Source organism: Lepidochelys olivacea (assembly GCF_965140295.1).
Source record: "Lepidochelys olivacea isolate rLepOli2 genome assembly, chromosome: 4".
Taxonomy (NCBI): domain Eukaryota; kingdom Metazoa; phylum Chordata; order Testudines; family Cheloniidae; genus Lepidochelys; species Lepidochelys olivacea.
Window position 1 is genome coordinate 56,872,633 of NC_140414.1, and position 19,262 is coordinate 56,891,894.

Below are 19,262 nucleotides of genomic sequence, written 5' to 3' on the forward strand. Positions count from 1 at the left end.
GATTTTATCACAGTATGTAGTGTAGGGGAAATCTCCATAATTTACTACACTTTAATCACTTGCTCATATAACACTCACCTAAATTAAAATGTACAGTGCTTTGTTGAGGCAAGTTCTATCTCTAGTTTAATCTGAAGCCCATAACTAGGTTCCAAGATATGTGTCAGCTCTCACTTCACTTGTAGAGGAGGATTTCGGTCAAGGCAGAACCTCCAAAGTTCCACAGTAGATTTTTGTTGTGCATGGGACTTTGGCATCAAAATAAGAAGTTTAGCTTCTAATCAAAATTGATCCTAACTTTCTTCAACTGTACATTTAGCTAGGGTCTTATGGTCCTTCTTAAGAGATGATGCCTCTTTTAAGTCCACAACCAGTTTACACAGGGTGACATTTACATGGTCTTAAGCAGATGTGTGTTACTCAGTGCTTGCTCTCAAGATCACCTGCCAGAAAACAAGTAGACTGCCAGAAAATCTACAGCAGCAGTCAAAACTCTCAGTCAAAACTAACACTCTTAGTAAGTGTTAGCTACTAAGTTTCATAACTTTTTGCGACATGGTCTTTCATAGTGATATTGTGAATTGGTGAATAAAGTGAAAAAAACTAACAAAGTTTTCTCTCACTCACTCTTGCCAATAAATATTTTGTCCAGCAGAAGCTATTCAATTCAGAGCTTAATCTAGTCAGTGGGGAACTGGATCAAGCTGTCTGTACATTTCACAGGTGTTCAGACTGATTGGCCCATATCCCCAAGAGCCAGCACCTTGCAAGCATGCTGTAAATGAACCATTACAGCTAGAACAAAAAGTCACAAATGAAACAAAGGATACTTCCTCTCCTATTACTTTAGGGACTCATAAGAAACATTATTTGGTCTTATAATATTTTTTAAAAGGTACAGTTTTGTGTCACAATGCTTGTGAAAGAGATAATGCCAAATGCATAGTACTGTACCATTTACAGACATTATCAAATAACAAAAAATATTGGTAGCCTTATTGGTCCTCACATATCAGATTGGTCTTTGATATCCAATAGCAGGGGGGAAAAAATCCACCAGCTGCCCCCAAGGATCAATTATAAACTTACTTTCTTACTTACTTTCATCAACTTACCAAACAGTGAGAGGATACCACACACCATCCAGAGAATCAAGGACATTCCCACACTGCCTGTGTTCTTTAGGATCCCTTTGGGAGAGATGAAGATTCCTGCTCCAATGATAGTGCCAATTATAATGGATACCCCTCTCAGAAAAGTTACTTTCTTCTTCAGCACCACTTTTTCTTCTTGAGCTGGCTCTTTACTGTCCAGAGAGGGCAACCTGCCAATAGATTGCTCCTGCAAAGAACTTCCATTAGGGATTGTGGAGAGACCAGGTTTCCTAAACATGCTACTGTGCCACCACACACTCAAGACAAACAAAATAAAAAACTTTCTGGCAAGCACTCAAAGTTTCTTCCCCTCAATCTTTGTGCTCTCTTTCTAACTGTTCTCACTCTCTTTCTCTGCCTTTTGTTACCTTTCAAGCTGCTCCTGCACACAGGTATAACACTCTGAAGTGTATTTTAATATTCACTGCTGTATAAATACTACTTAGTAACACCTGTCCTTTTATGTTGTTAGCCGGTGCTGCCCTCTCATTGGAAACCAGCTCAGCTTCCTCATGGACTTGTATTTAAGCTCCTGTCATACCAAATTAGTCTGCTGAATGATGATGCAAATTCTCCAGGTTTGCATCAGCCATAAGAAAAGGCTCTGGCATTACTCAGCATTTTCAAATAGTAACAGCATGTTGCACAACTGATTTGAGCTTCTTAGGAAGAACAAAGCTCTCACTTGAAAGAAAGTTTAACCAATCAGAAGGTAGTATATTACTGTCAACACACTCCCATATATTTAAAGGAACTCGTAGTGAGGGATGCACAAGCCTGATTTAAAACACAAAGTTCTTTAGCCAGAAAGAAAAAAAAATCAAATAGGATGTGTCACCTTTGGTTCTATTCCAATTTTTTCCTCAAAAGACTTTTAAACTAATACAGGTTTTGTGGGTTTAAACATTTCTTTTTTAGTTGGTTGGTTTCTCCCAAATCTATCCCTTACCTGGAAATGTACACAAAGACTACATACCTTTACATAAAGACTACATATAAAGCTTTTGGTACCTTGTGTTGCCTACCAACAACCAAATCAGACTAGTGAAAAATCTAGGTTATTTCCACAGTACAGTAATTATCACATGTACAGAGTTTCTGGGATATTTGTAAATAACACACAAATGAAAATACCCCTTCAAGTCAGGTAAGCACTCTTGCTCATATTTACAGCAAATTCTTTTAAGATATGATAGAATGATATCAACATTTCAGAGCACTAAATCGTCACATCACAATGTCTCAGAAACCAGAGACACCATCTGATTTGCATGTCACAATAATGTAGGCATGGCCAAACTGTGGCTCATGAGCTGCATTTGTCTCTTTTACAGTTAAAGTGTGGCTCACAGAGCCCCTCTCCCCTACAATCCCTCTATTCTCCACCTAACAGACTCAGCGAGGGGAGCTCGGGGCTTTTGTCCTGCGGCGGGGTGGTGGGACTAGGGACTTCCATACTGCAGAAAGGGGAGTCTAGCCCTCCAGGGAGGATTGTGGCTGTCAAACTTCTGAAGACTATTATATGCAGCTTGGAGGGTCAGTAAGTTTGGCCACTCCTGCAATTGTGCCTTCCTGAGTGGATGAACTAATCTGTACTTAGATTTCTTGCTAACTCAGCCTAGTTACTTGATTTCAAACCAAAACAGTAAAGTAAAATAAAAGTAAAAGAAAAAAGACGCTTTCATAAAAAAAATCAATAGTCCTTGAGCACTTACAACCTCATCACGGGACAGCCCGTACAGTATATGCCAAAGGAAAAAAATCCTGTGTAGCATAACTACTGCAGCTGCTCATGGCTTTGGGGTCAATCAGCATAATGAGCAGTAGTTATTGCCTTGCATGCTCCCTTTACTGTTATTGCTTAATTAGCTCCGAATAGGAGGGAAAGATATTAGCTAAACGTTTTGTCATTTCAGAAGGCGGCACTGAGCTCTAAGCACAACTTCTGTGCTTTTAAGTGTATTTTGGAAACAGTAAATATTAGAGTATCATAACAGCGCTTAATCATAACAGTGCTGTTTATATTGCAGTAGTAAAAGCCGAGTCAATGCTTTTAAAACCCCATATTTTCAGGGGTTATAACTTGTCTATAATAATTTGCACTGTGATAAAACTAGGCATAAAAGGCCTGACTGCTTTTAATCTACAGAGGAACAAACACAAATAGTTTTTAGCATTTGGATATATATTTGTACGGCTATAATATTTTTAAAGGGCTTATTTCTTCCTCCATACCCTTCCCTGTGTTCAACAGCAGCTCATTTGATTTCTCCTCTGGTTTATGCTTCTCTTCAGCGCACCATTGTGTGAAAGTAGAATGAATTATATTGAAATTATAATTCATTAAAGAAATGCTACTTGAAGGGTTTCTTGAAATATAGTTGTCAGGAAGAGAAACATTAAGGAGTGTGAGACAATGGGTCCTCAAACTAATTAACTTAGAGCTCCTACTGAGCTAGGAGATTGGTAAACGTTAGTATGCAAATAAGATATGTATGTATATTTGTCAATTGGATCAGGCCCCATAAGACAGCATAATGTTTCTTTGTCCAAAGAGTATTGCATGCCACTCACATATGAGCTAGAGGAATTGCTACAGAATAATTCAAGGTGTTCCCTCTTCTTGCCGTACCTGCAGTTCTCCCAGCACCTGAAGTGAGTGACCTGATCCACAAACCAAGCCAGGTCAAAGCATTAGCCACAAATCTGTGCTGGTCTGATGAACTTAAAATGAATTTTAAAAGGCTGTGTATTGAACAATCACCAGCAGAGCTAGTCAGGAATTTTTTTACGAAATGGTTTTCAGTCAGAACATGTCAACGTGCCAAATCTAAAACTTTTCTAGGGAATGCGCCAATTTCAACAAAACTTTTGTCAAGAATTGGTTTCTTAAGTCCAGGAAGGAATTTCTGATCAAAACAAGAGAGAGAGAAAGAGCACTCTGGAATAGCTAATAGCCTGATGATTAAGGCAGTCACCTAAGATGTGGAAGACTGAGGCTCAAGTCCTTGCTCTGCCAGAGTCAAACAAAGGGCAATATTTATTTGATCCTGGCTCTTCTAGCCAGTAGGAACCTAGCTACTAACATTGACTCCAGCAGTTCATAGACTCCTGCTTAGCTCAAGAGGGGTCGGCAAGGGTGGTCTTTGCACTACCCTGATACAGAGCCCATGTTGAAGGCTGATTTAAATTCTATGGGTTGTCAGTAGCCCCAAAAGAGCAATATAACTGCCAGGATTCAATGGTCATAGAAGCATTCTGGCCATGCTCCCATCTCTGACTGTACATCAATGAAGGTTCACCATTCACAGGAGTGATCATCCTGTGGCTGACATGTGAGAGTTAGGGCAGTGGTTTTCAACCTTTTTCATTTGTGGACCCCTAAACAATTCCTAACAGAGGTGCAGAACCCTTCGGAAATTCAACCTGTGATCCGTAGACCCCTACCATGGAAGAGTTAGACTGAAAACTGACTGAACAGAATTCAACTATAAATGTTGCACGTGCTCACCATGGAATTTGATGCAGCGTGAGAAAGGGCACTAAATTGTGGGCTTCTATGGTAATGACAATACTTCCAGGTATTGACCTGTAGGGGGGTATTCACATATTTTTGATTGATCAGAAAAACAGAATGCCTTTTCTGGGATCTGAAACTTTATCATCATAGTCACCTTTTGCAGACCCCTTAGGCAAAGTCTGTGAACCCCCGCCCCCCCTCCCGCCCCAGGGTTCCACGGACTACAGGTTGACAACCACTGAGTTAGGGCAATACTATACATAATTACAGCACAAAGTGGCCACATCTTCAGTTTTCACCAAAAATATATAGATACTGATTGGTTTGGGTTTATTTTTAATTAAGCTTTCAGGTGATTTTCTATTTTTCTTTACCAAAGCCTTCACTTTTGAAGATTTTCCAGTAACAGCATTTATAACCTGTGTTGAGATTGTGGTTCCCCAAATACTGTATCAGCATTTGGGGAGTTATTAGAGCCAGAGTAATTTAGAGTAGCCTATGGGATGATCTAACTGAATGCCAGTGGACCAGTCTGGTGCACAGTCAGCCCCAGAGTAGAGGAGTATTTCAAGATGTCTTAAAGTCATGTTTGCATGCTCTCCAGAGCAGTATAGTGCAGTCCTTAGCTGCAACACTCTATATTCTTATATGTCCATACCACACCTACCACATTTTGAAGGCTCCTGTTATATAAACATTAACTAACAACAACAGCACCTTAATGAGGACACACAAGGCGAAGTTTGATTTCGAGCCTCTAAATTGGCCCAGGCAGCAAACAAACCTGGGGAATCAGGAATAGGCGAACTATTCCTATGCCTATTTCATTCACATACTGTGCTTCCCAAATTTTGAAGTCCAAATTTCATTTTATATTTTTGCAGCCAATAACAAAATATACATGTCTCTTACTGCCCTTACTCTTTACAATTACATGATACATGATTGAAGGAAATACCTTTTATATTGTATTTCATCTTTTGTACTGGCCTAGTGGGTGGGGAAAAAGCTGTCAATGTGATATGTCTTGATTTTAATTAGGCTTTTGACTGAGTCCCACATGATAGTCACATAAGCAAACTAAAGAAATATGATCTAGATTAAATTAATATAAGGTTGGTGCAAAATTAGTTGAAAGGTCAGACCCAAAGAGTATGGTTCCCTCTCATACTGGGAGGACGTATCTAGTGGAGTCCTGGGTCTGGTACTGTTCAATATTATCATTAATTACTTGGATAATGGAGTGGAGAGTATGCTTATAAAATGTGCAGATGACACCAAGCTGGAAGGGGTTTCAAGCACTTTGTAGGACAGGATTAGAATTCAAAAGGACCTTGACAAATTAGAGAATTGGTCTGAGATCAAAATGAAGTTCAATAAAAATAAGTGCAAAATACTTCAAGTAGGAAAGAAAAATCAAATGCACAATTGCAAAATGTGGAATAACTGGCTAGATGGTAATACTGAAGAAAAGGATCTGGGGTTATAGTGGATCACAACATGAATATGAATCAACAATGTGATGCAGTTGCAAAAAAGGCTAATATTATTCTGGGGTGTATTAACAGGAGTGTTGTAAGTAAGACAAGGAGGGTAATTGTCCTGATCTGCTCAGAGGGAGTGCTCAGAGGGAGTATTATGCTCAGTTCTGGGCACAGCACTATAAGAAAGATAAGGACAAATTGGGGAGAGTCAAAATTATAAAAGGTTAAGAAAACCTGACCTATGAGGAATGATTAAAAAACTAGACATGTTCAGTCTTGAGAAAAGAAGACCATGGGGGGACCTGATAACAGTCATCAAATATGTTAAGGATTGTTATAAAGAGGCTGGTGATCAATTGTTCTCTATGTCCACTGAAGGTAGGACAAGCAGTAATCATCTTAATCTGCAGTGAGATTTAGGTTAGATATTAGTAAAGATTTTCTAACTATAAGAATAGTTAAACTCTGGAATAGGCTTCTAAGGGAGGTTGTGGAATCCCTGTCATTGGAGATTTTTAAGAATAGGTTAGACAAACACCTGTCAGGAATGGTCTAGGTGTATTTAGTCCTGCCACAGGAGGTCCACTCCAGCCCTATATTTCTCTGTCTCCTTCCCTGGAATCTCTGATTAACATTTACTGTTTAGGAGAGAATACACAATCAATTATTACGCTCTTGGCTTCACATTTTTCCACGTATTTGTCTTGCTTATCTTGCATTTGCTTCAGCCAAGATTGTGACTTGTGCACATGCAAAGAAGTGAGATTTAGAATCCTCCTTAAACCCTCCATAGGCTGAGAATTATTCCCTCCTGAGATGCTCCAGGGGTAATACAGCAATGTGCCATCCCTCATCATAGGCTATAGTCTGTGAGTTTGGGACACAATCTAGTCCTTTGACTAATCTTCAGTTGCATTGTTAGATAGCATAGTCAGATAATAAAAATTCTCCTACACACAGGTAAGAGTAAATATCACAGGGGCCCTTTTTAATGCTTAAGTCCTCTGACAAGCCAACTATTGAAGCTTGTAAGTGTTTCATCTAGTACATGTCACACTTCTTCAAGAATATCTGAAAATCCTGAAATGGGAATAAAGGATTACTGTTGGACACCAATTTTTCTGGAAGTTTGGATGCAGCAAACATCCTTTTCTAATGACAGGTTTCAGAGTAACAGCCGTGTTAGTCTGTATTCGCAAAAAGGATAGGAATACTTGTGGCACCTTAGAGACTAATCAATTTATTTGAGCATAAGCTTTCGTGAGCTACAGCTCACTTCATCGGATGCATACTGTGGAAAGTGTAGAAGATCTTTTATACGCACAAAGCATGAAAAAATACCTCCCCCACCCCGCTATCCTGCTGGCAATAGCTTATCTAAAGTGATCACTCTACAGAGAGTGATCACTTTAGATAAGCTATTGCCAGCAGGACCCCCCCACCCCACTATCACTCTACGGAGAGTGATCACTTTAGATAAGCTATTGCCAGCAGGATAGCGGGGTGGGGGGGAGGTATTTTTTCATGTTTTGTGTGTATAAAAGATCTTCTACACTTTCCACAGTATGCATCCAATGAAGTAAGCTGTAGCTCACGAAAGCTTATGCTCAAATAAATTGGTTAGTCTCTAAGGTGCCACAAGTATTCCTATCCTTTTCTAAATGTCTGTGCCATTTACAATACTCACATTGGGAGCTATTACATGCCCCACTTCTCACTGCTGTCCGTTATAAAAAGGAAAGAAAGTCAGCAAAATGTAGGAACACTTCTTCTTCACAATTCACACTCTGAGTACTTGAAGCTATTACCTTCATCCACTTTGGCAAACATTTGTTAGTCCTTTTTTGCAAATTTTCTGCCCCCTGAGCCTATTTTCAAGGATGGTGTCCCTAGCCTCTGTTTGGGAATGGGCGACAGGGGATGGATCACTTTATGATTTCCTGTTCTGTTCATTCCCCCTGGGGCACCTGGCATTGACCACTGTCGGAAAGCAGGATACTGGGCTAGATGGACCTTTGGTCTGACTCAGTATGGTTATTCTTATGTTCTTATGATAGCAGGAAACAGTGACAAACACATTACTACTGCCTGTTAGCTCACATTGTTCGCCAGAGCTATCCTGATTCAGATGTGGCCACCTGGAGCATCTTCTGCTGACAGTTTTCATTTGAACTGTTCTAAGTGAACCAAGGATTATGGCATCACTGCACAAACACAACACTATATGCAGCCACATTTTCCAGGGAGCTCATCTCTTTGGACTACATATGGTTTACATTGCTTATCACTCAAAACATTCACACAGCCCCTTAATTCATACAGGGATTTTTTTGTTTATTTATTTGGGTTTTAGTTTTGTTTTTTTTAAGGCAGGATCTTCATCAAGTTGCTGAAATTTTTTTACACCAATGAAACATTCTTCCAAAAGAGACATTCTGAAAATAAGAGTTCACCCCAAGTGGCAATGGGAAAGATGCACCAGCATTTTCATGTTTTCCATCGGTTTATTCCGAATGGCATATTAATTTCACATCCAAAAGTTTTAATATATAAACTAGACCAACAACATAAAGTAGTTTCCTTCTGAACCTTACCACGAACATTGAAATATTTATAAATATATCTATTTTCATTCTTTTTCAATGAGTTCTTAATCAACAGGCCTGGCAAATCCTATACGCACTTTTGCCTAAAATCTTGATTTTTGAAGATGACTAAATTAGAGTCCAATGTGGTTAGTCCTGCACTGAGCTCCTATTGACTTCAACAGGCCTTCATGAACAGAAAGATTGCATGATTTGTACGGTGCATTGTCAATTCAAACTTTAGAGGATAGTCTGTTTAAACCTGTTTTGCAGATGTACGTGCAAATGAGGCTATCTGAGTCACAGGGTTCACAAATAATGGCACACTAATAACTACACTTAAGAAACATTTACATGAATGAGACAAGCCACATATCACAAAATAAATGACCTAAAATTCAAGTCTGGACTTGTGTTTTCCCCTCTGCATGCCTATGAAAGGCAGGAAATCTGCCTAATTCCTAGGTGTAGTAGGCACACCTTGTTCCTCCTACTAGGTGATTTGTGTAACATTTTATTGCATCAAGTAAACAAAAGAGTCACTAGCCCAGCCTTTTAGGCTCAACACTGCAATTGTTACTGGTGTAATTCAGACATAAAAGGGAAGCTGAGCACATTTGAAAAGGCAAGGAAATCCCCAGTCTCTTCAATATTGGCGGTGTGGGGATAACTAAGGAAATTTTGTTTAATAAAAGATTTTCCTGTATAATTTAGAGATGTTGCAGGTTTAGATATAGTTCTCTGGGGACATGCTCACTTGATTTAAAAAAATCAGAGTAGGCAGGGCCCAATGGCTAAAAAAATTATTTTAATATTTGTTTCATATTTGTCACACTTTGTCACTTTGTCACACTTGACAACCTTGGCATTGAAATAGTCAGACTAGGCAAATGTGGGCAGACAAATTTGCTGTTGCTTTTGTCTGTCGGACTGGAACAAGTTTTTAACTTCCAAAAAAACCCTCTGAAAAATCTGAGTCTTCAACGGGAGTTGAGTGTGAATGGCACCTCTCAGGAGGTGCACAGCCCCTCAAAAGATCAGACCCTTCATTTTTTCTTTTTAAATGAAAGCTTAAAATTCATCCACAAACTCTTAGAGTTGTGGGCAGACTCTAGCACAAGAGAATCTGTTCTGTGTCCAAAACACTACAGGTATATCAACACTTCAGTTAAAAAGCTGTGGCTGCCCAGTGCCAGCTGACTCAGATTTGCAGGTCTCAGGCTAAGGGGCTGTGTAATTGCAGTGTACACATAGAGCCGAGACTCTAACACCCTGCGAGGAGGGAGCATCCAAACAAGTGACTAAATAAGTTCCTATTTAAGTACAACGTCTCCGGATTAAACTTTTGCAAAAAATTTTAAAAGACAATTATATCTAGTTTTTGATACTAACAAGACAGCAAAATAATCAAGAGAACAAATGACACACCCTTACGATTCAGAGAAATTAAAGACAGAGACAATTCAAATATTACTGCATATATTTTAAATATTCAATCTAAGTAACTTAATGCTTCAAAAAAATGCATATCCAACCAGCAGATAGAAATCTAACTCAAAGGAGCCTAGACCTCCAAGCTGGGCCACACAAAATTAGTCAACACTTCTGAAAATATGGCTTCATGTGACATTTCAAAGGTTCCAGAGAAAGACATTGGCAGAGCCAGGATTAGTACTCAGAAGTTCCTGATTTCTAGTTCAGTAGGCTTGGTTGTTTAATAACTTTTCTGTTTGCGTTTATTGTTCTTCCAGTAAAGAATCACAGGCCAATTTACACAATCAGATATAACCATGGGACATACCTACTTTACCCTCTATTTGACTTGTCCTGTAAAAACATAGGATCCATGTAAAATATATTATGGCTCAAATTCATCCCTGATGTAATCCAACTGAAGTAACTGGAGAACAGTTAATAATACTTATCCACCTCATAGACATGCTGGGAGGTTTAATTCATTCACTTTCTCAGTTCACTTACTTCTGTTATTAAAATAATCTGTTAAAAATCTGGTGCCTGTGAAAAGGGGAATTGTCAGCAGTTAAGCAAATCCTGAATTAACTGAGTCTCTATGAAAGGCAGCTATACAGATAATTGCTCTGGATCGAAAGATGTCCATTTTCTTTCTTCCCATTCCTCATTATAACTGTTAAGAAAAGGATGCCATTATTTCCCATAAAATCTATCCACCACCTACTATACATAAGTTAGGACAAATATAACATGTTATAAAAGAGGCTTGTTTTCCCTTTCTACATCACCCCTCTGGCTGGGTTACATTCTTAAAAAGCAGAAAACCACACTGACATCTCAGGTTTCAGAGTAGCAGCCGTGTTAGTCTATATTGACAAAAAGAAAAGGAGGACTTGTGGCACCTTAGAGACTAACCAATTTATTTGAGCCTAAGCTTTCGTGAGCTATAGCTCACCTCTTCGGATGCATTCAGTGGAAAATACAGTGGGGAGATTTATATACACAGAAAAAATGAAACCGGGGTGTTACCATACACACTGTAAGGAGAGTGATCACTTAAGATGAGCTAATACCAGCAGGAGAGCGGGGAGTCTTCCTTAATGCTTTCTTCTCACACTTCTCTTATTGTCCAAGTGGGGCTTCTCAACACTCAGTTCTTTTTTGGTGCATTTGACATAGCTCCTGTCTGAAGACCATGCGAGTATGGCATCATGCAAGACGCATGCACAATAAATTCATTCTGCAGTCAATGTACTGCTCACTGATCTTCTTTGAAAGACCTTCTAGTATGAGGTTGGCTGCTCTCTAGTATGCCCCTGTATCAGTGGGGATAAATCTAGTCCAATAGCTTTGATTTCTCAGCCTTAAGCAGGTGCATCCAAATATTAAATATCCTAGAGCAAGACGGGTCAATTTATTTAAAAAACCTGTTCTTCAGAGTTTTAAATAAAACTGAATAAGAATTAAACCTGATCTAGTATTCTCTCAGTTTGCCAGTCAGGTGATGCAGTTGTGGGCTCTTATTTATTTTAAATACAAGAAATTGGTATAAACATTCATGTGAACAGCAGTATATAGGCTCAGATGAGATATCATATTAGTTGTTGAGGGTATTTTTAATCGTAATTCAAATCCATTTATTTCAACCAAACAAATTTTCCTCAAAATGTTTTGGATTTTCATAAACATAAAAAATATTAAACCTCAAAAATTCTAGATGGAAACAAACAATTTTTCACAAAAAAGTTCATTTTGTCAAAAAGCAGGGTTCTGTTGAAAAAACATGTCAGTGTGAAAATTCTGACCAGCTAATTATGATCTCTTCATTCTGTATTCACTTGAAATGTCCAACATTACGCCTTTAAGTAATTGGGTAAATCACTAAAACAGTCAGTTGAGAGAAAGTGAAATATTAACTCTTTTTCTTAGCAAAAGAATTATTTACAGATTATTTAAAGCAGTGAATGCTTCTCTACCCACATATTTTTCAAGCATTGTCTGGGAGTTTAGCTAGACAAATCCAACTGAAACCGATCTTGCTTTAAGTCAGGTTGGCATAACTCCATTGATTTTCTGATTTCCCTTAGTGTGATTGAGTGAAGAACTGGGCTATTGACTTTATTCAAATCTGTTGAAATATTTGAAAAATTAAGTAACATAGGAGTTATCCTGCAAGGTACTGAGCACTTCTCAGGTGATTCCGAGTAGCCTGGACTCCTATTTAGAAGAGCAGACAGAGTGGTGTTGAGGCTGCTCATCACTTCATAGGATCAACAGGAAACAGTGGGTTGTTTTGTTTTAAATGGAAAGATCTCTTTCTTCCCCTATGAATAAGTAAGCACTGTAGTGATTTCACAGTCAAAATATTTAAAGCATGCCCAATAGATACTGCAGCCAGGTAAGAGAGAGAGTTTTTGATAAGCTGTCCTCTTCCTTTGCTAATTTATGTAGAATGAACAACATGAAACAAAATGCAAAATATTGAAAGGTCAAAGTAGTAGAGAGCTTTATTCTATTTAACAGGATGCATTTGCATTAACATTCTAATACCTATTCTCATGATAAAGGCTTTACTGAACACAATGCAGGGCACAATATGACCTCCTGACAATGACTCTGTTAAGAACTAAGAAGTGAGAAACGATGCTGTGCTGGAAGCAGAAATGCAAATTGGAATAACCTAAGTAAAAATCTGATTGTGCAGTTAGCATAGTTATATACAGTAGCTTAACTTTAAGTAACAGAGAGTGTTAGAACACCCAGGCTGACCATTGTGTCTGGCTGGGTGTGCAGTGATGAGACTGCGTGACTCAGGGTATTAATAAAAAGGTAAAAAGCCAAGTGCATTTCAGACTTCTAGTATGGAGGTGAGAAATAGCCCTTTTCAGCATGACAGACACCACCACCCAATGGCACTGAAAAGCAAAATATATCATTAAAAACGTTGACCCAGATACTGCCCTGGGGCATGGCTATTTTTTATTGAATCACTGGCAGATACTGGACCTAGAGCTGGTAGAATGGGCCACCCTCTGATAGGTGAAGAGCTGGCATAGTGGCTCGTGGGCCTGTCCCATTCCATGTTGGTGATCTACAGGGTCAAGCAATCCCTGGCTGCCCTATTGGCTACTTAATGCTGTTGGCAGCTATCTTTCTTTTTAGGTTCTCAGACCACACCCCGTCACCATGGTATCTGAACACCTCTGTGGTATCGGAACAGGTACAAATTGGTGCAACCCTTAGGCTGCTTTAAATTACACTGGGGAACAGGCCCAGCCCACAGCCAGTCTTGGACTGGGGAGCAAAAGGTGGCCTAAAGTCACCTCTCCACCTTCCCCTTTGAGTTGTCTTGTGCATGCCTCAGCTGTAGCCAAGGATTTGGACCTTTATTTTGAAAAAATGCTTCACTGTGTATTCTTGCTGAAAAGTGCTTCTTAAATGTCAAGAATTATTTGCCAGACTGAACTAAATAATTGCAGGTTTCCTTTTAACCTAGTAAACCTATGTAATGTTACACCTGATCATATTTATGTGATACTATCTTTTGAATTTGCTGCATCAATTAGAGAGTCAACTGTAATATGAAGAAACAGAATGCAAAAGTAGAGATACTCATGATTTTCAGCTATGGAATTGCTTTTGCACACTTTGACAGTCTCCTCTAATAAACTGTGTAAATGATAGCTGCACTGGCTCACTGCAATGAAAGTAATACAAAACATCCTCATCAAAATAGAGATCCAACCAGCTCAAATATGTTGCCATGTTGATTGGCACAAAGGAAAACCTGATTACTTCCAGCCAGTCTACTAACATAAGATCAATTACCAATTAATACAAATTAGGATGTGGAGTGGATTTTAAATACAAAAACAACAGAACAGAGGAAAAGATCTAAATATGGAGATGCAGGAGCTTGTTGAAACAAAATAGACTTGAATTTTGCCTTCAAAGCCAAGAGCCAGGGCTGCTGATGGAGCTTCTTTGGTTATTAGTATTATTATTTGGTGTCATCACTGTGCTCAGCACTGTATGGAACATAAAGGAAGACATGAGAGTTTTGCCACTGACTTCTATGGGGCCAGGATTTCACACCTGGTCTCTAGCCCAAGAAATTTTAAATAGATTAAAACCAGCAGTACAAGTCCAACACAAAGTGGACTGGCTGACCAGATGATGCATTGGATTGTCTGGGGATTTTTAAATTTATTTTCAGTTTGAAAAAGATCAAGTAACTAATTAGGAAATCCTTGAGGTATACACATATAGATAATAAAAATGCTTTGCAAACACATGGGCGTATGATTAGTTTAGAGTTGATTAGCTCAATAAAATTAAATTCGATTTTGTAAAGCACTAAAAGAAGATTTGGAATACGTTCACTGACAAATAAATAGGATACCCATTGCAAATGACTCCTAAAGCCCCCTTTGTGAGCACACAACACCCAAAATACAGTCGCTGTTATATGTTTCTGCTGGGGAGAGTGCTACAGAGCAGGGAGTCCACACAAGAAAACTCTGCATCCCTCCGATGCTGAGGGAGTCGCAGAATTGTGAAGAGAGGCTCTGTGCAGAACCAGATCATTTATTAGAGCTGGAGAAATAATTTATTTTTCGATTTGTTGGCAGCTCAGAAAATCAATAATTTTAAACAAAAATCGGTTTGGGTCGAACTGAATCCAAACATTACAAAACAATTTGGCACATTGAAAAAAATCCATGTCTGATTGACTGAAATGTTATGAATGACGATGAATAGTCGTGGGGCCAGGCAAAGGGACCGAGAAAGACTTTGTAGGCTGATGGTTAGGGCACCAAGTTAAAGTTCCTACTGCAGTGACTATTTATTCAAAGTGGAACAGCTTCAACTGGAAAGATTGAGCCAGTCCTACATCAGACTAGCCCTGAGGCTATAACACGGGCCTGCAATGTGAGAGCCTCAAGTTCAAATCCCTTCTCCAGATGAGGCAGGCGGAATTGAACCCAGGTCTCCCACACTCTGGGTGAGTGCTCTAACCACCAGGATAAAGTTTAGAAGACAGGCCTCCAGTAAATTTGTGTCAAATTCAGGAATAGTTTGGGGTCAACCATAACTGCATTCAGAGAATAAACGGTTTGTCTGAAAATTTTCATTCAGCTTTGTCCATTATCCCAAACCCTGTGTATAGGAGACTAAATTGGTGAGGATGCACTCTTCTTTCACACAGTGACCACTGAGCATACATCTACATTGCAATAAGACCCAAGGCATGGTCACAGCTGGCCCAGGTCAGCTGACTCGGACTTGTGGTATCAGACTGCAGGGCTCTAAAATTGCAGTGTAATCATTTGAGCTCAGGCTGGAGCCCAGGGCCCAGAGACCCACGGTAGAGTGGGGATGGTTCTCAGAGCCTGGGCTCCAGCCACAGGGTTATAACATTGCAGTGCAGATATTCACTGCAGGGGTCTCAAGTGAGGAGTGTCTCAGAGCCTGCGCTCCAGCCCAACCCTGAATGTCTACACTGCAATTTTATAGCCCTGCACAGTCTGAGACACATAAGCCTGAGTCAGCTGAACCAGGGTCTGAGACTCAGTGCTGCAGGGTTTTTAATCACTTAATTTGCTGAAGAAATTTAAATTGTTTCCATATTATCAGGGTTGCTAAATACATCGTTTCTCTTCTCTTTCTATTTATCGTAAGAACACTTTCTAAATGAATTCATATTCAAGCCTCTCACTCAGTAATTAAGAACGTAACATCAGGAACAGATTACAAACAAGTGTACATTTGAATAAATTACATGTTCAAATGCATCAGCTAAATTTGGATGCTCAATTAGACCACTAATTATGGTGAAAATACAGTTGTGTTTGTAAGTAGATGACCACACCCAGCCTGCCTAAGTGTTTCTACTATCATTGTCCCCCTTATATGTACAATAGCATTTGTTATTCAAGTTCCACCTGTTGGAATCTGAAGGTGTATGTAAGTGTAATTATACACCTATTTGTAGACATCTATCACTGGAATAAAAAATGCCCATTTCAAATACAGCTAAGAGTTTTTGACAAGAAGTGTTTCATACCATGTAAATGTTCAAGTATTATGAACATTTGTTGGCTTTCCTCTTTTCAGGGCCAGCTCTGTTGATGCATGTTCACCTTTCTGCATATGTTTTTGATCACTGTCATTTGTACACACAGATTTAAAAGTGGAAAATCAAATTCTGCTTCATTTCCAACACAAAGGGATTTTATGAGTAAATGCTATCCTTTGAGTTCACAAGGGATCAGTTGTGCAACCATCAAAAGCAGCCAGATTTATATTTATAAAATGCAGTGTTTAAAATACTGTTATACTCCCCATCCTGGCAATGGTGCGGGGATCAGGTATGGATGAATCAAGGAATATAAGAATCATTACTCAAAATTAGATTCAAGGATAGTATGTTAAGGAAATAATACTCCATCTATGATCCTGCATTACATCACCCCAAATAATTATGTAGGAAAGACCCATTCTGATTAACTTTTCTTGTTTCACTTGTTGGAGAGTTTCACCATCATTCCCATGTAGATATGCAACAAATCCCAAACTCTAATATGCAAATGAAACAAAACCCAAGTTCTAATAACTGATGAGTACCACATAGAGCTGAATGGTTTTCTAGGCATTTCCAGACTTTTTATGTATTCCAAACACAGGAAATGAATCATCAATTAAGTTAATCGATGCCAATGCATTATAAATATAGGCACAAACAGGTGGCAAAATACTCTCGAAGAAAAAATAGTAAATCTCGTATGATGAAACAGTGCAGGTTTATTCTTAGTAACATTTCATACAAAAAGTTGCCATCTATTTTTCCTCGTCAGTTGGGGTGTTTAAATATGACAGAGAAATTCACTACAGAAAAAAGTCACCTGAACATTGACTTTCCAGGCTAGCTATTAGATCTTTCTTATGAATTGTCTAAGATACAAGCTCCTTTTTAAGATGCAATATCACTGTGACACAGCTTCTGCTTACTGTCAGGCCATACATCATAATTGTTTTATAAAACTGTGTTCATAGAGCCAGTATTTCCTCCATGATCCGTTTAAGAGAACTGTCATGAAAGAAAAACCTGCATCCCCACAAAAGATAGCCACAGAAGTAACCCTCCGTCTCAATCCTTGAACATCTGATTGGAAACACCATTCCTTGAGACCTTTAAAATTAGACTGGATAACCACTAGAAAAGATAATGTCTGGGGCAAGGCAAAGGGATAGACTAAATAAACTACTGTAATAGTTCTTTTCTATTTCTTACTTCTACGGCTACAACAGAGAAGGTCTTTAAGATTGTGTCCTACTTTATTCTTTTAAGAACCTGCAGTGGTTTCCTCTGTAATAACACTGCAATCAGAATCAGAGGATTCTAGTGGTGCGTTAGAATATACTTCATAAATTTATAAATATGCCCTTAAAATGCAAAACTCAGTGTAGTTTTCTCTTTGCAAATTACATAAAAAATAATTATGTTCAATTTCTGGCGTGTAATTTTGAAGTGTTAGTCATGGTATAATAGACTATTTGAAAGATACAATAGCAGGGTTAGCATTTATCATTTACTCTTAGGTCTTCTGAGCAGAGGCAGACAGCTTATTCAGAAGATGAAACAGAGGGGTGTCAGAAAATGCTTTAAAAGTTCTTAAGAGGTTCCAGTGATTTGTCACTAAGCTTGTTTTGCTGCAACAGATTGAAAAATGTGAGAGGTTTTTCAGCTGAAGTCATGTGTGATTAGAAAGAGGATTAACATGAACAGTCTATGAGCTAACTCCAATTTCTTTTTTTCTCCTCCGCTCCCCCTCTCCCTCCTTGTTCTGGAATAAAGTCTCATTTGCATCCCGCTATAGGCATTTTCCCTTTTGGGAGCAATGCATAAAGGAAATGATGTTTTTAATAGATGCTGTTAGCACAATGTAACTGTGCACTACAAGTATGTACCGTGTAGTAAAGATAGTATTAAATTAAAGAGCTATTGCAACATCTTAAGTCACAGCTGTTCATTTACCCCATTCAGTTGCTGTGTGCTTATCTGCACATTCTGCTGACCCCAATATGTCAACAAAACTATTCAGTCAAAGGAACAAATTCAGGTTAACATCCAAGACCATTTCAAACAGAAATAAACCCGAAGTGTCTCAGGGCAATCAAACTAAACTTCAGAATCTTATCTCTACAGAACCAGAACAGGAAAACATAACTTTCTAAGATTTCTAATATACAAAATCACCTACCCAGTGCAGTCAATGGACCAATTTTTGCCTTAATTTACAATTACGCTACTTTAATATCAGCAGAATTTGGCCAAGTTTCTGTAAATATCATTCCGATCAGCTATATCATTTCACTTTTGTATAGAATAGCAACAAAATAGGAGAAATAACTATTGTCACTAGTAGTACTAACCATTTTTTCAGGATTGAATAGTTTCATTAATTAGGTTTGCACTTCATAATATACACACCTTTCATCCAAAAGTTTCTGTCCAATGCCGTCTAAATCCTTTGAAAGATGCTAAAATAAAAATTAAAGAGGTATAAACTTTTTAAAATCACTGAAAGGGGGAAATGAGTGACTAAGGGGGATTAGTAACCATTCAAATGATTTCCCTTAACTTTCTTTGATCAGAAATGTTCTGTCCATAAGAATATGGTAGAGGACCCAGTCCTGATTTCATTAATAATCGGTGGACTCTGGTTTGAGAACACTGCCCTGGATACATGATATCCTAATCCAGAGTCACTGATACTTTTCCAAAAGAAAGAATCTTTTTGTTCAGTGGTATTGCTAGGAAAGGGTCCATAAGGCTGAATTACATATCCTAAACAAATAACTTCCCAACATGCTTTACTCATGTAGAGTCCACGGTTGAAATTCTGCCTCTCCTGAAATCAATGAGGGTTTTGCCACTGGTTTCAATACATCCAGGATTTCACCCCCAATCTTTTGACTAATATAGAGGGAAGAAACTGACATAGCAAACAAAGAGCATAGCCTTTTTTAACCAGGACTTTTA

At 38.6% G+C, this 19,262-nt stretch overlaps 1 protein-coding gene across 1 annotated transcript in view; it reads right to left on the bottom strand.

Moving 5' to 3' along the window:
- Positions 1 to 1,624, bottom strand: part of SLC7A11 (solute carrier family 7 member 11) — a 75,017-nt gene extending 73,393 nt beyond the window's left edge. Inside the window, exon 1 of the mRNA XM_084627144.1 lies at positions 1,116 to 1,624. Within this exon, the coding sequence (XP_084483270.1) occupies positions 1,116 to 1,392 (277 nt within the window). The 5' untranslated portion in view covers positions 1,393 to 1,624. The remainder of the gene's footprint in view (positions 1 to 1,115) is intronic.
- Positions 1,625 to 19,262: the final 17,638 nt, after the last annotated feature.